General features: G+C 45.9%; 1 protein-coding gene and 1 long non-coding RNA gene across 2 annotated transcripts in view; one reads left to right on the plus strand and one right to left on the minus strand.

Annotated features, from left to right (window-relative positions):
* Positions 1-1,225: 1,225 nt before the first annotated feature.
* On the minus strand, positions 1,226-6,963 carry LOC108544942 (uncharacterized). Its single transcript, XR_001889983.1, has 3 exons — positions 6,839-6,963; positions 5,687-5,844; positions 1,226-2,150 (listed from the first exon to the last, which is right to left on the minus strand). It is a non-coding gene; the product is annotated as an uncharacterized LOC108544942 (long non-coding RNA).
* Positions 6,964-7,787: 824 nt separating this feature from the next.
* The window catches only part of TUB (TUB bipartite transcription factor), an 84,911-nt gene continuing 75,133 nt past the window's right edge, over positions 7,788-17,565 (plus strand). Inside the window, exon 1 of the mRNA XM_017896372.1 lies at positions 7,788-8,026. Coding sequence (XP_017751861.1) covers positions 7,863-8,026 — 164 coding nt within the window. The 5' untranslated portion in view covers positions 7,788-7,862. The remainder of the gene's footprint in view (positions 8,027-17,565) is intronic.

Genomic DNA, 17,565 nt, shown 5'->3' on the forward strand with positions numbered 1-17,565 from the left:
CCCAAGCTTTTAGTTGATTGAGAATTGAAACTGACTGATATTCACCAGACAAATCTTCTTCCTATCTGCTCATTGAGTGCCCCCTGCACAGCAGATGCTCTCTGATGGGCATTGACAGGAGGCATAAAGCTCTGCACAGTCTGGTCCCACTCCCATTAGTCCATCCACACGCATCTCCCCTATACTTCCTTCTCTAATATTCCAGTCTTGCTTCATCCAGGCCTGTGACCTCCCAAGTGAGTTGTTCTCCGGTGCCTAGAAGTCCATGTGTACTCTTGCCTCAGGCCATGCCTCCCTACATGCAAAGTGGATGAGCAAGTGTACTGCCCAAGTCTTCCCCCTAGGAGGAAGTCCCTCTCCACTCAGCTTAAGAACCGCTCCTAAGTGGATATGTAGTACAGCTGGAATTCATTTTTGTTTCACACCACCGTATCCAGCCAACTCGTGCGTACATCAAGCTCAGATTTTTTCCTCCTACAGCAGTGGTGATACAGGACACTCCCACAGGAAGGAGGTTGGAGCAACAGGGGTAGATGACAGAGTTTGAATTGTGTCTTCATGTAGTTTACTTGTGCCTTCTGCACCTGTCTGTATCTAATACCAAGTCATTGTCATCATACAATACATTGCTGGTTTCTGACTGGTGAACTGGTAAATATAAAATGCCCAGTTCATGCCTGGGTGAATTTATGACTGGTGTCCCAGATTACTATGGGCAGATCTAGTCACACAGTGTCCTGATGTCCCACATGAGGTATTCCAGCTCTCTTAGGGCCCATGAGCATACTATAAGCTCTCTCTTTGCAAATATGAGTAGTTCTCTGCTGCAGAAGGCAGAGTCCAGCTCCAAACCTAAAAGGTCCACATGTCTTTCCAGAGACTCAGCACAGGGCTCTTATCTAACACAGATATCTCTGGCACTATTGAACTTTCAGGTCATCAAACCCAAGAGTCGGGGCAGCCAGCACCTCAGCTTCAATCCCATTGAAGATGCCTTTCTTGCCTTAGTCCACTTATAACTTAAATAAATAGTATATCATCTGGCCTCATATAATAAATATATTTCAACCTACGTCTCTGAGCCTCCTGACTCTCAAACAACTGCCAAGGTAGTTTCTTTCTTAGGTTGGGTTTGCAGAAGTAGACACTGAAACAAACATTTATATTCAAGTGATTTATTAAGAAAATGCCCAGTGGTGGGATAGTAAATGAGTAACAACTGGCTCTATGGAAAGAAAATAAATAAGCTTGATAAATAAATCAAGCATTCAACAATTTCCACAAATACTCTATAGTGAGTACTTCCACCATGACCACTTTAAAGCTACCAACAGGATATCTCTGAACATGGAGTTGGGAAGAGTTGCTAACAATCAACTCTTGGAACTGGCCAGTGTCAGCACATCACTGAAATGCTGCTAGGGAGACAAGTAAAAGAGTGGGTGTAGGAGGACAAGAAAAAAAAGGAAGTCAAGCAAGAGAGTGATTTCAGGCAAAGTCTCATAGAGGTTAGAGTCAACACCATCCTACAGGGAAACTCTGGAGTACAAGCTACACCTCAACGTTGTCTGCATGCAAGGCAAGAATGCCTCACTCTCTCGCTCCTGCACTGTCAGGCTTAAGCAAGGGCCATCCCAGCGTGGAGGTAGATCCTAGGTACCTATGGCTCTTTTTAAAGGTGAGCAAATTGGTTCCAGCTGTGTGAAGGCAGTCCTTGGAGAAGAGGTGCAGGTGCTTGAGTTTTGGGGGCCCTTGGAATATTCTGACTGATGAGTGTTTTTGTATGCCTGGGTCCTTGGGAGAGGCTGTATCAGTTTGACCAGGTAAGTTTACCCTAATAAAATGACTTATGATGAACTCTTAGTTTTGTTCTGGGGGCGGGGGAGAAGGAGTTATTGGGGCAGCTGAGGCCAGTTACACAGGCTTTGCATGTCTTCATGACTGACTCCTCATTAAGAGCTTTGGACACCAAGGCTTGGGTGAGCTTCTCCAACCGGCAACACCACCATGTGTTGTCACACACTGTTGCTGGGTGAATGAAGTGAGTCCTCATGCAACTCCACTGGGAGGGTTCACCTGGAAGCTTGTGGTTTCTCCTGGCTTTGCCCCAAAGCCTTTCTTCTTTGCTGACTTTACTCTGTATCCTTTCACTGTAATAAGAGATAATGGTGAGTATAACAGCCATCTCTGGGACCTGTGAGTTATTCTAGTGAATCATGGAGACTGAGCTGGATCTTGGAGACACTGACACAGAATGCTTTCACCATAATAAATTACAGTCATAAATACAACTCTGTGCTGAACCCTGTGAGTCCTCCTAGTGAATCATCAAACCTAGGGATGGTTTGGGGGACCCCTGACACTCCATTTCCTAAACTGCTGATAAAGAGGGATTTCTGTGTCATCCTGCTACCTAGAGAAAGGAAAGTATCTGATCCCTGATCATCTTCTCCATAGAACTACCTTGTCTCACCTGGTCCTCATTGGCATGCTGTTACCTCTACTCATGTTTGCCATCCCGGAGTCATCTCTCTACTCACCTGGCTCATATACTTTGCATCTTCCTCACCCAAACATTGAAGCCCATTTGCGTCCACCTGTCCTCTTATCCCTTTAATCGGCCTCATGGGGAGCCCAGAACTTTCTATGGCATTTTCTGACACCAAGCTAAGGAAATGAAACACTGTGAGGGCCCTGCCTTTAGGACCATTAGCGTTTGTTGACTGGCCCACCTCTGGCTCCATGCTGGAAGCAGAGCACCCGCAGGACCCCCACAGGCTTCCCTGGGGCTTCTATTGTCCCAGCTCTTCCCATATGCTGCCTTTTATTATTTACATCATTATAAATATTTGTGGCTTCAGAAAGAATGTGATTTTCTTTCTAAAGTTACCTGAGTAACTCTCTCTTAATACTTACTTGAATTAACTGCCCATCTATTTTCAGATTTAACTGTTTAAAAGTTCTTAGTAATTGATACATTAAATTAAAAGCTCTTACGATTATACAGATTGCAGCATACAGTCATGCAACTATAAATAGATATGGTAGAATTTCAACTTACAAAGCACTTTGGGAGGCCCAGGCAGGCGGATCACCTGAGCTCAGGAGTTCGAGACCAGCCTGGCCAACATGGTGAAACCCTGTCTCTACTAACAATACAAAAATTAGCCAGGCATGGTGGCAGCTGCCTGTAATCCCAGCTACTCGGGAGATTGAGGCAGGAGAATTGCTTGAACCTGGGAGGCGGAGATTGCAGTGAACTGAGATTGCGCCATTGCACTCCAGCCTGGGTGAGAAGAGAGAAACTCTGTCTCAACAACAACAACAACAACAAAAACAGAAATTTACTTCTCACAGTGTGGAGACTAGGCAGTCCAAGATCTAGGTGCCAGCACCATTCAGTGCCTGGTGAAGGTCTGCTTCCTAGTTCATAGATGTTGGTCTTCTCACTGTATCCTCACTTGGTGGAAGGGGCTTCTCAGGCCTCTTTTATAAAGGGGGCTAATCCCATTTCCACCCTCATGACCTAATCACCTCCCAAAGGCCCCAACTCCTAGTACCATCACTTTGGGATTTAGTTTTCAACATATTAATCTGGAGGAGACACAAACATTCAGTCCATAGCAGGAGTGATTAGATTGCAATGTGGTTATTCAGATGGGCTTCTGAAGATGAAGCCACCCTCTGTGAGTGTGAGAGTAGGGATGGACCATCAATTGGTGAGGCCATTCAAGGTGCTAGTCATCTGGACATGAAGCTTGTCTCTCAGAATAGAAATGAGCTTCTTCACCTCTTGACTTTGGGCATTGTCAGGATATCTAGGAAAGAAATCCTGTAGTAAGTCCACATTTTGGAATCAGAGTATAGATATCTGCAGATGGCCAGTGGAATGGTGCAGGGTCCCAGGCCCTGCATTTATACATTTCATGTGATAACTCTTTATTTTCCTGAATCTTTCCTCTAAAATTAATTTTAGCCCTTCCTAGCTGCACTAGAGGAACACAGGGATTGTGCTAAAGGGAATGTTAAACACAGAATATTAAAGGGAAACCATTGCTCCTTGGGGTAAAACATGGTGGTGGCAGTGGGGATGGAAACTAAGGGGAAAGGGTGGGTTTTAGGAGCACATTCATTCTAGCTAGCAGAATTATTTTTTCCCCAGAGTTTTACTCTGGAGATAATGGACCATGTTTTAGCCTAGGAAGTGGTTTCTCTTTATAACTTTCCATCTCTGCTGCAACAAGGGATTTTTCCTCCCAGGTTTTATTCTCTGAGGACATAGACTCCCAGGTCCCTTTTCCTCATTTTGCCATGGTGGGTCCTTGGTCCTAGGTCCTGGTTTTGGGTTTCTTCATTGCTTGTTTGCTTACTGCAGAGTAGCCAGACCCCTAATTCCGGGACCACTGGCCTCACATCTTCACATCTGAAGCTTCCAGCCTTCTAAGGTTACACTTTCCTTCAAAATCCAGACAGACTATCTCTAGCTTGTCTCTGTTCATCTGGGGAAGTCTAGTATGCTCACTGACATGCCCAGGGATTCTTGGGAAGGGGCATGCTCTCCTGGTCTCCTCTGCATATGCATTCCTGCTCCTAACTTCTCAGTCTCCAACAAGCTGCCAGGGTTGCCATCCTCGTACTCCACTTTATCCCACAAAGTGTCCCACTGTGGACAGTGCCCCACCTTCTGCATTCCCTAAGCACCATTCATAGGAGGTGGTGGTATATACACACCAGACTTTTTCTGAAAGTTTGGAGGTAATAGAGCAGCACCAAGGAGCAGGAACCAACTTAAAATAGAACATTAGACATCGCCATTCCTCGAGTTCCTTGGCCATTCCTACCCTCAGAATTTCTCACCTTTCCTTCTTAGAATCTAGCTTTCTACCATTTCATCTTCTTACTCAAGCTTTTCTCCTGTATCCTCTCTTCTCCCAGTTCCAATCTTACCCCTACCACTCATCATTTAGCTACAAGAAGACAACTCCTGAATTCCTATTGCTCCTCTGTGCAGAGCAATCCAGTTTCCTTGTTGCAGCTCTTCTCTGCAAATGAACTGGGACCCTTCCTGTCATAACCAAAGGGCCATGAATCAGCTTTCAAGGAAAAAGGACCAGTTCCTCTGAGATGAATTCGGCCTGCCTGGTTATCTATGGTGTAAAACAACAACTGTTTCATAGTGTTCAGATTCTCTGGGTCAGGTCAGGGCAGAGCAAGGATGAGTTGTCTGTCCTTTGTGATGTCTAGGGCTCAGCTGGAAGGCTCAAGCAGTTGGGGATGGCTTAAAGGGCTAGGGGCTGTAATCATCTGAAGGCTTCTTCAGTCCTATGTCTGGTGTCTGGCTGTGGGGACTTGAAGGCTGGCCTCAGCTGGGACTGTCAATTGAAGCACCCACATATGACCTTTCCTTGTAGCTTGGGCTTTCTCACAGCATGGCAGCATCACAGTAGTCAGACTTCTAACATGTTAGCTCAGGGGTCCAGTGAACAGGGGATGTTGAAGGGCCTTTCATTACTTAACCTCAGAAGTTACAGAGCATCCAGATTAAAGGGGAGGTAACACAGATCTTGCTTCTTAACGAGAGGAATGGCAAAGATTTTGTGGCCATGCTTTCACAGTGCCACACATCCTCCTCCTACAGATTGCTGACGCACCGTTCCTGGCATTGATAAGGGTCAAAAGGTCCTACCTCTATAGCTTTGTTGGGCTCTTCCATCTGCCCAGCCCAGAGTTCTCCTAAGGATGTCTGGGGTGTAGCTTCTCTACAGCTTTCAGCCTTGGTTCAGGACACCTGGCCTTGGACTTCTTGTTTGTACTTCTAGAGGGTATCAGATCTGGAAGCGGAGGCTATAAGAGACAGTAGCAGGTTTACTGGCTCTTGTAGCTACTGTGGCCTCACCAAGGGAGTCTGCAGGGGGCTGGCAGCCAGTGCCTAAATGTCAGCCTTAGGAGGCCTCTGTGACTGCTGGTTCTGAGTCAGCATGGGTTGGGGTGGGGGAGCCAGTCCTTTGGAGAAGGGACATCCTTAGGACTTGTTTTATGACATATGGGTCAGGAGCAGTAGCCTCTGGTCCTGCAGTTTCTGTGGGAGACCCCCACGCATTCTCCAGAGGGGGAAGCTCACCTCTGACCCCTACCGCTAAACAATGAAATAAGGCTTCACACAGTTACAACAAGTTGATTCTGGAGTTCCAATCCACTACTGCTGAGGTCATGGGTGTACCAAGAGCCTCACCATCAAGATGTGGTTCAGGAATACTGGCTTTTTGGGGGAGTCAGTCCTTGCACACCAGTCTGTAAACTCCACAAGAGACAGTAATAGTGTCTACCTGGTACATAAAGCATTTTGCTCAGTAACTGGCCCTTGGTAAATACTGGTTAATGATGCATTTGAGTAGCTTTATGAACAAGTTGGGTACTTTAGTGGTTATAGATATGGCCATATTGCACAGAAGTGGCAAACGTAAAAGCTATAAGGACCAAGCAAGTCATGTAAGTGAGAAAAGCTGGCCAGCTAGGGCCAGAGGCTTATAGAACAACATAGTCCCTGCTCCCGGTGCAGAGGCCAGCCACTTCTGTGCTCTATGCCTGCCATGCGGAAGACAGGCCCAGCACTGGCAGACATTCTTAGTTTTCAAGAGAGGATAAAAAGCTAGCTCTATTAAATCTCCCAGTTTTTAAGTGTTGTCAATTTATTCAATGAAAAGTATATTTTTCCCCCCTGTGATTGCGGGCTGGATGCAACAGGTGCACTGCCAGTTGCAACCTCTGTAACCCATAGGGTTAACTCTAGTTCACAGGAGTTGTCAGGATCCTTGGATTAGTGTAGCGCAAATCTTACCTTCCCCTCCTCGCACTTCAACCTCCTGGGAACGTCGGCACCTTCACCCCGACCCTGACCCTGGCGTGAAGTTAGCCAGCCACCCCACAGCAACTGCCCGAAAGGTCCTTCTTAGGCTCTTGTGACCTCTGCAAGGAGATTATACCTGTAAATCCCTAAAGCCATCAGCCTAAGGTGGTTCGGGAAGGGAAGGGACTAGGGGCCCCTGGCAGACAACAAGGCGCGAGCTGGCTCTCCCTGCCCCACCCCGCCCCACCCAGACGTGCCTTCTCGCCATAGCCTTCCCTGGGTCACTGTCAGACAAACTCTCCCCTGGCTGAGCCAAGACACCCGGACTTTTTACAAAGGATTTTCAGTAGTAATGAAGAGAAAGCACAAAGGGACATAAACAGAACAAGGTGGCCTAGAAATGGGAGTATTTACAGAGCTTGGTCTTCGGAACCCAAGAGGGCCGTAATAGACCAGATAGCAGGGCCGAGGGAATCCACCCGGGAGAGAGGGAGGGAGTACTGGATTTCCATTCTCAGCAAGGAGGGAGGCAGCTTGAAGAGAGGAGGGGACGGTGGTTTCAAGACTTCCACCCGGGGGAAGAAGGGGCGGGGAGACGGCGAGAATCTAGGAAACTGGGGGATGGCTATTTCCATTCCTGAGAAGGGGGGAACTTGATTGTGGAGACTGGCTGAAGACTCCCACACCGGAAAGGAGGGCGCCTCTGCAGAAGGGCCCCGAGTGGCGAGAGCGGATCCGGGCCTCCCAAGAAAGCAGGAGCCGGAGCAGCCTCTTAGCAAACCTTGTCCCGGGAAGGTTTGAAAGAGGCGGTGCCCTAGTGACGCCGGAAAAGAAGGAGCGGTTGTCATGGCGACGCGGAGCACACCTCGGAAATAAATAAATAAGCAGCCCAGGCTGCCACAGCCGCGCCCCCGCGGGACCCGAGCGTGGGGAGGGGCCTCACGGGCCCGGGTCCCCGCAGTCGCGCGTCCCCGCCATTGGCAGAGCCGGGGGGGGGTCACCCCCCGGGGGGCGAATGGTACAGTCCTCCGCCCGCGTCCCCGCCCGGCCAGCAGCTAGCGAGCCAGCCCCGAGCCCAGCGCCGCAGCCGCCCGCTGAATCCCGAGCGGAGCCAGAGGCGGCGATGGAGGGAGTCAGCAGCCACCGTACCCTGTCCTACAGCCGCTGGAGCTATGACAGGTAGGGCGCCCGAAGGGTGGCCCTGCATGAGCGCCTGCTGACCCTCGCTCTCCTGCGGGAGAAGCGGGCCTCCGGGGGCGAGGACCGGCGCGAGCGCCCGACTCCCAGGGTGGGCTGGGGCACCCGGACCCTCGGGCATCCGGGACCCAGAGCCTCGGGTACGTGCAGCGGAGCTCAGACGAGGGTAGTGTCCCCACACCCATGGGACAGAGCTGTTGGAGGAGGGCACGCAGCCACTGGGAATAGCGAGCTGTCACCTCTGCCCCCACCCCGGCTGCCCCGCCGGGGTCGCTCCGCTCGGGGACCCCGAGAAAGGGCGCTGAAGGGGGCGCCGGGAGGGGCGGGGCAGGGGCCGGGGTGGGCCTCTGGCGGGCGGGGCGAGGAGGGGCGCCTTCGGCTCTGGGATGCGGCCGCCGGGGTCTGCGTCCCGCTGGCCCTCGGCAGGGACCGAGGCTGGCCCGGGGCGGATTGCCCCGCTGGCTGCCCGGTACACGCGAGCCGCTGCCTGTTCCGCGGGGCGACATGGCAGCCCGGGCCGGCTGTCGGGGCGCAGGAGCGGCGCCCTTGTGTTGCCAGGCTCAGCGCCCGCCCCGCGGGAATGGCGAGCGGCTGCCGGCGTGGGAGGTTTGGAGCTGCGCTCCCCACGCACTCGTCCTGTAGGAAGGAGTCATCCTCCCTGGCGAAATGAAAAAAATAAGAACGGAGTGAGTTGGTCATAAAGCCGAGTAGATTTATTCCTAGGTTATGCCCGTTCTACTTTTGTTGGTGTGTTAAATGCCACCCCTCCATTTAAAATGAAGCCATGATGATAGTAGATAGTAGTTTTTTTCTTTGTTTTTAAGTTTCGTACCCCATATCGATCTGCAGAGTTCTGGAGTTAAATTTCCTGACCCATGACCCTAGATGGTGAGGGCTGGAAGAGAAACTTCATTTACTGGGCTGCTCTCATCTCCATGACGTCCTGTTCCTGTGCTCTCCTTCCCTTCACTCTGCCAAAAACCTCCCCGCATCTTTGACAGCCCTTGTTTGCCCAGATTCAGAGGAACAGGTGTCCCTTCTGCCTAAGGCTAGTTCCCCAGGACTCCTCCTCACCTTCCCTGAGTCTCGCCCCGTATTAATCCCATCTGTCTCCTCCATCTGCACCTTCTTCACCTCTTTACTGGTGATCTCTCTTCAGCCTGTAAACTTATTAATGTTTGTCTTGTCTCTTTCCTCGAGATGGGCGCAACTGATCCACGTCTGTTTTTTTACTTTCATTGCCTTCTTTGGGGAAATATATCGTCTGAATTGGTTAATTCTGTTTCTTCATCAACCCTTCTTTGCACAGCCCCAGCAAATCTCCTGTCCACCTCATGATTCCAGTGCACCTGCCTTTTTGAAAAGTGGTGCTCTCCACGGAGAAGAACTCTAACATTACTGAAATATTAAACTTAAAATAACAAAACCTACAAATTTTGGTTCAGATCCCAAATCCACACATTCATTCATTTATTCAACAAACATGTATGGAGTGTGAACTATATCCTGGGCCCTGGAAATAAGGCGATAAAAGGCAAAATTTCCTTCCGGAGATGAGCTCACAGTTTAGATTCTGTTAGAAATAAGCGGGCCGGGCGCGGTGGCTCACGCCTGTAATCCCAGCACTTTGGGAGGCCGAAGCGGGTGGATCACGAGGTCAGGAGATCGAGACCACGGTGAAACCCCATCTCTACTAAAATACGAAAATTAGCCGAGCGCAGTGGTGGGCGCCTGTAGTCCCAGCTACTCGGGAAGCTGAGGCACGAATGGCGTGAACCTGGGAGGCGGAGCTTGCAGTCAACCGAGATCGCCCCACTGCACTCCAGCTCCGTCTCAAAAAACAAACAAACAAAAAACAGTGGCATGTTCCAAAGGTCTAATACACACATGGGAGAAAAACTTAAAGTTGAGCTAATTCCATATAGTAAACAATTTTTCCCTGCAAAAGCAAACATATAAAAGCAGAAAGACTTTGGAATTAGATAACCTGCGTTCAAATCCTGAATCTGCCTAGCTAACTTTGGACAAATTACTTCTCCCTGGGCCACAGTTTCTTGGGGAAGTGTTATGAGTATTAAATGAGGTAATAGGCCTGGCTCACACCTGTAATCCTAGTAGTTTGGGAAGCTGAGATGGGCAGATCGCTTGAGATCAGGAGTTTGAGGCCAGCCTGGCCAACATGGTGAAACCCATGTGTGCTAAAAATACAAAAAAAAAAAAAACCATTAACCAGGCATGGAGGTGCACACCTGTAATCCCAGCTACTTGGGAGGCTGAGGCAGAAGGATCGCTTGAGCCCGGGAGCTGGAGGTTGCAGTGAGCCAAAGTTGTGCCACTGCACTCCAGCCTGGATGACAGAGCTAGACTCTGTCTCAAAAATAAAAATAAATAAATGATGTAATAAATATAAAGGGCTTATCATATTGCCTGGGACTTAGTAATCATGCAATAAGTGGTATAAATTGCTGTTTTATTAATGCATATTGTAAACGTTTCTAGAACTCTAGTCTTCCATAGAAGCTTAGTTTGAAAATCTTGGCCGGATGCAGTGGCTCACGCCTGTAATCCCAGCACATTGGGAGGCTGAGACAGGCAGATCACGAGGACAGGAGATCGAGACCATCCTGGCTAACACGGTGAAACCCCGTCTCTACTAAAAATACAAAAAAGTTATCCGGGTGTGGTGGAGGACACCTGTAGTCCCAGCTACTGGGGAGGCTGAGGCAGGAGAATGGCGTGAACCTGGGAGGTGGAGCTTGCAGTGAGACGAGATCTCGCCACTGCACTCCAGCCTGGGCGACAGAGCGAGACTGTCTCAAAGAAAAAAAAAAAATTATTTTTCTGCTTTCAGACCCCTACGTAAAGACTTTCTGGGTTTCTGTCTTCAGTACTCTTTTCTTCTCACTCTGACAATCTCAATACCTGGGGAGCTATGTGAAGAAAACAATTCACCTGGCCCTTGTCCAAACTAACTGAATCAGAATATTCAGGGGTAGAACCCTGGGCTCAATGTTTGTTTAAAACTTCCCAGGTGATTGTGATGCAGCTGGTTTGGCTACTCTCCAAAACCACTCATTCATACCACCTCCTCTATTTCCTAATCAGTACTTTTTTTTAAAGACATAAAAATTGAATTATTCAAACAATTACAAAATAATCAAGCTGTTAAAACCATTACACAAGCAACACATAGGTTGGGTACACAGTATTAAAAGTGAAAATCTGTGTAGCTGCCCTCATTCCCATCCTAACTCTATAAGGAATCATTGCTAATAGTCAACTTTCACTTTCCAGCACTGTTCTCTGGTTTCTGCCCCCCTCACATCTTTGAACCTGGAAAACACCTCTCCTTCAAGTCCACATCCAAGTTGACCTCTCCTCCATGTGTTTATATAAGCTGTTGTCCCCCTTGCTTCTGGGCCGTGTGTGTATCAATTATCTATTGCCATGTTAACAAGTCACTCCTAAACTTAGTGACTTAAAATAACAACTGTTTTGGCTGGGCATGGTGGCTCACACCTGTAATCCCAGCACTTTGGGAGCCTGAAGTGGGCAGATTACCTTAAGTCAGGAGTTCGAAACCAGCCTGGCCAACATGGTGAAACCCTGTCTCTACTAAAAATACAAAACTTAGCCGGTTGTGGTGGCACACGCCTGTAATCCCAGCTACTCGGGAGGCTGAGGCAGGAGAATTGGTGGAACCCGGGCAGTGGAGGTTGCAGTGAGTGCAGCAGAGATCATGCCACTGTATTCTAGACTGGCCAACAGAGCGAGACACTGTCTCAAAAACAAACAAACCACACACACAAAACACACAAACAAAAACAAAACAACAACAGAAAAAACAACTGTTTGAGTTAGCACAATATTCTGTGGATCAGCAGTTTGGGCTGGGCTTAGCTGGGCAGTTTTGTGGCCTGGGCCAGGCTCAGCTTTTCTGAGTTGGGCTTGCTCACATATCTGGTGCTCCGGCTGGGAAGCCTAGAGCAGCTGGGCCCTCTCCCTATATGCCTTTTCCTCTTGCAGCAGGCTCACTCAGGTTTGCACACATGGTGGTGGAAGGGAGTCCAGTGAGAGAGCAGAAGCTGCAGGGTCTCTTGAAGCCTAGGTTTAGAACTTGCACATCACTCTGCCACATTGTAGTAGTCAAAGTAAGTCAAAATGCCAGCCCACATTTCAGGGGTGGGGAAATAGGCCTTACCTCTTGAAGGCAGGAGCTGAAAATCTATGGCCACTTTTCCAACCTACCAAAATATGATGCCTACATTTTTTAAATTTCTGGCTCCTCTTAGGTCCCCACTGTCCACCTCTGAGCACATGCCAAAGTGCTCCTCTTTTCCATTTCACTCCATTCCATTCTATTTTCAGGCTACACCCTGGTCTCAGTTATCAACACAATGCTTCTAACACAGCAATCTATATCTTCAACTGCAGCCTTTTTGCCAAGACTTAGTCCCACATCTCTAAATGCCTGTAGACTTCTCCATCTAGATATTCAGCCAACAGCTTTAACGCAATAGGTTCAAAATCAGACCATTCACTGATAATTGTATTCTCTAGCCAGTATCCGCAAGCCAAATGGATTCCTCAAAACTTGGACATTGACCTTGAACTCTCCAAATCTTATCTATGCCACTGATTGTTATGAAGATAAAAGGAAAAGATCTATGTAAAATGACTGGCATAAAGTCAGTATTATCGAGTCCATTGTTTTCCACAGCTTGGCATCCCATTAACCATTTTGTCTCCACTCAAGCTTCAGTCGTTATCCTCAAAGGCTTCAGTGCCTTTATCAGTGACCAAACTAGCACTTTTCACTAACAATTTCTGGACCTTCCCATTCTAGACACTTCTTTTCAGTTATTCACATGATGAATTCCTAGATGATGACAGCTGGAATTGCTTCACTTCTAATCTCATACACATGAATTGCCAACTCTCTGACCTCAGGCATGTTCCTTATACGCTGCCCCTGCCATACCACGAAGGTGTCTGCCTTCGTGGCCTACCAGCCTTTTTCTCCTGGCCTACCAGCCTTTTCCCAGCCTCTCTTCTTCTCTTTCCAGCTTGTATCACATGGTAGATTATTTCAGTCACTCACTCCAGCACTTTTTATTCCCTCACATATGCTCGGCACGACTCCAGCCCAGCATGGATCCATGCTAGAATCTCCATCCCCTTTCTTCTTATGACCCTAGAATCCTACAACAAAAATGACATGCCTATGCAGGATGTCACCACTTTCATGGTCTTCATCTTCGGCCAGGCCACCAATGTCATCTCTCAATCTTTCTGCTTCTCCCTGATGAGCTTCACTCCCATTGATCATAACAGCCCTTCCAAACCTTCCGCACTCTCAAGACCCCTCTCTGCTTGACCCTTATCTGCACCGCCATGTGTTACATAAATGGCCCTGCCTCCTGCTCCTTTGAGAAAAATTGATCACATCAGGCATCATCTTCTGTCACATCCTGACTCCACTTCATTTCCGCTCTACTTCGATCACTCCCTTGTGGGGACTTTGTTGTTCTTCCCAATTCTTTGCTATTATAAATAATTCTGTGTTAAACATCTTGTATATGTGACATTCTCCCCTCATGTCTGATTATTCAATTAAAACAAACTCCTGAAGAAAGATTGTTAGTTTCCAATGTTGGCTACTGTCAGATTGTCCTCCAGGAGGAGTGAATTGATTTCTTTTCCCACAGGCAGTCACTGACTGCATTGTTTTACAATTATGTTTGTGTGTGTGAGTGTGACCTCTCAGACGCTGAGACAAAGTAGCATCACTGCTCAGAACTTGGATTTTGGGGTCAAAGTGACCTGGCTTTGAAGCCCAGGTCCTTAAATTATTGGTTATATGGCTTTAGACAAATGACTTAACCTCCATCGAGAAATAGACAATAATAATGTAGCCACCTCTTAAGGTGGGTCCATTCACTCAACATGCATTTAGTGAGCACCTTCTAAATGCCAGGCAACATTTTAGGCAGTGGAGACAGAGCAGTGAATGAAACAAAGTCCGTGGTCTCGTGATTCTTACTATCTAGTTGGGGGAGATATGGACAAATATGTTTAATGTATCAGTGCTAAGAGGCTTATATAATATGATAAAGTGTGAAGAAGAAAAAGTAGAGTCTGGAGGAGAGAGTCTGACTGCATGGGGTGCTGGGGCTGGTGAGTGTGCTGTGTCATATAGTGTGGTCAGGGAAACTCTGAAGAGGGGGCACTTCATCAGAGAGCTGAAAGAGGCGAGGGAATGAGTCATGTGGTTAATGGGAAGAATGTTCCATGGAAAGAAGCAGCAAATGACAACGTCCTGAGGTAGGAGTGTGCCTAGTGTGCTTGGGAATAGCATGGAAACCTGTGAGTCCTCTGCGTCTTTGTAAAACTTCCTTCTTGCTCTTCTCCCAGCTCCCCACACCCACTCCACCCATCCTCAGGGAACCACTGATCTGATTCATTTCCTAGAGTTTTGTATAAACGGAATAATCAGTATGAACCCTTTTATTGTTTGGCCTCTTTCAGACAGTGTAATTATTGTGATATTCTTCAATATTGTTGCATGAATTAGTAGAGCATTTCCTTTTATTGCCGAGTAGTATTCATGGATATATCACAGTTTGTTTATCCCATCACCTGTTGATGTTTCCACTTTTTGGCTTGTACAACAAAGAAAACTTTTGTGAATATTCATGTACAAGTCTTTGTACGGACGTATACTTTTGTTTCTCTTAGGCAAATACCTAACAAAGCAGTGGAATGGCTGAATCATGTACTAGGTCTACATTTAACTTTTTCAGAAACTGCCCAACTTTTCCAATGTGGTTGGACCATTTTATATTCTCATGAGCATTGTAGGAGAGTTCCAGTTCCTCTGCATTTTTGTGACAGTTGGCACAGCCAGTCTTTTTCATTTTAGCATTCTAACAGGCATGCAGTGGTATGCCTTTGTGGTTTCATTTTGCATTTCCTTGATGACTAGTGATGTCGAGCATCTTTTCATGTGCTTATTTGCCATCCATATCTCTTCTTTGGAGAAGTTTCTGTTAAAATATTTCCCCATCTTAAAGTTGGGTTGTTTCCTTTTTGAGTTTTGAGAATTCTTTGTGTACTGTGGACATATCTCCTTTATCAGACATATGACTTGCAATATTTTCTTTAAGTCTATGGCTTTCTTTTCATTTTCAAGAGTAGAAGTTTTTGCTTTTGATGAAATCCAGTTTATCAATTTTTTATAGATTGTTCTTCTGATGTTGTATCTAAGAAATCATTGCCTGCTTTGAGGTGACAAATGTTTTCCTAGGAATTTTCTAATTTTACATTTTAAATTTAGATCTTTGCTACATTTTAACTTTTGCATATGGTATGAGATTCATTTTTTAAGAAATGGGTATCCAATTGTTCCAGCAGCATGCATTGAAAAAGACTTTCTTTTTTCTGCTAAATTGCCTTTGTACCTTTATGGAAAATCAGTTGATTATTGTTTGTAAGTTTATACTCTCTATTCTGTTATCTTAATCTATGTGTCTTTGTTAATGCCAATAACAAAAAATACTTATAAGTATTGAACTCTGGCAGTATAGAACTTTCAACCTTGTCTTTCTTTTACAACGTTGTTTTGACTATTCTAGGGCCTTTTCAATTTCACATTAATTTAACAATAAGTTTTTCAAGTTCTACCCCCCATCCCCCCAAAAACCTGCTGGAATTTTGATTGGGATTTTGTTGACTTTATAGATCAATTTGGGGAGAGTTACATCTTAGTAACATTGGGCCTTCCAATTCATGAACATGGTATAANTCCTGAAAGTTGGTTGTTAAAAAGAGCCTGGCACCTCCCTCCTCTCCCTCTTGTTCCTCTCTCACCATATGATACCAGCATATACTGGCTTCCCTTTGACTTCTGCCACCATGAGTGGAAGGATCTGAGGCCCTCACCAGTGCCCAGTCTTGAACTTTCCAGCTGGAAGAACAATAAGTCAAATGAAGCTCGCTCTCTCTCTCTCTCTCTCTCTCTCTCTCTCTCTCTATATATATATATATATATATCTGTTTATTTAGATCATCTTAATTTCTCTCAGTCATATTTGTAGTTTTCAGTGTATAGGTCTTGCATCTCTTTTGTAAGATGTATCCCTAAATTCTGCATATTTTTCAATGGTATTATAAATGGGTTTATAAAATTCAGTTTCTGATTTTTCATTCCTAGTGTATAGCATGTATTGGGATTTTTAATTGTGGTAAAATGCGTGTAACATAAAATGAGCTATTTCAATGATTTCTAAGTGTACAAGTCCATGGCATCAATTACATTCACAGTATTGTGCAACCATCACAACAATCTATTTTCAGAGTCTTTTTATTATCCTAAACTGAAACTCTCTACCCATTCATCCCCATCCTGGCCCCTGGTAACCTCTAATCTACTTTCTGTCTCTATAAATTGCCTATTTTAGATGTTTCATATAATGAAATCATATAGTATTTTTCCTTTTGTGTCTGGCTTATTTTGCTTAGCATAATGTTTTCAAGATTCATTCACATGTTGTAACATATATTTTTTTGCTAAATAATTCCATTGTATGCATAAACTATATTCTGTTTATGTTTTAAATTTTTTTAATTTAATTTTTATTTATTTATTTATTTTTGAGATGGAGTCTTGCTCTGTCACCCAGGGTGGAGTGGCACTATCTCAGCTTACCACAGCTTCTGTCTCCTGGGTTCAAGCAATTTTCCTGTCTCAGCCTCCTGAGTATGTGGGATTACAAGCACCTGCCACCACACCCAACTAATTTTTGTATTTTTAGTAGAGATGGGGTTTTACCATGTTGGCCAGGCTGGTCTTGAACACCTGACCTCAAGTGATCCACCCATCTCAGCCTCCCCAAGTGCTGGGATTACAGGCATGAGCCACTGTGCACAGCCAGCATTTTGTTTATACATTCATCTGTTGATGGACACTTGGATTGTTTCTACCTTTGGCTATTGTGAAAATGCTCCAATGAACATTGGTGTGCACATATTTATTTGAGTCCGTCTTTGATTCTTTTGGCTAGTATAGACCTAGGAGTAGAATTGCTGTTTGGTAATGATAATTCTATCTTTAGCTTTTTGAGAAACTGTGAAACTGTTTGCTACAAAGACTGCACCATTTTACATTTCCACCAGCAATGTACAAGGGTTCCCATTTCTTCACCTTCTCACCAATAACCTGTTAATTTCTGGGTTGTTATTATAATTATTATTATAGTCATCCTAGTATAGTCTAGGAAGTGGCATCTTATCATGGTTTTGATTTGCATTTCCTCAATGACAAATGATTAGTATTATTTCTTGTGCTTATTTGTCCATTTTCATCTTAGCGAAATGTCTAAGTTCTTGTCATTTTTAATTTGGTTGTTTGTCTTTTTGTTGTTGAGTTGTAGGAGTTCCTTACGTCTTCTCAATATTAAATTCTTTTCAGATGTATGATTTGCAAATATTTTTCCACATTGTTGTCTTCTCACTTTCTTGGT

Source organism: Rhinopithecus bieti, unplaced genomic scaffold (assembly GCF_001698545.2).
Source record: "Rhinopithecus bieti isolate Rb0 unplaced genomic scaffold, ASM169854v2 scaffold_28456, whole genome shotgun sequence".
Lineage (NCBI taxonomy): Eukaryota > Metazoa > Chordata > Mammalia > Primates > Cercopithecidae > Rhinopithecus > Rhinopithecus bieti.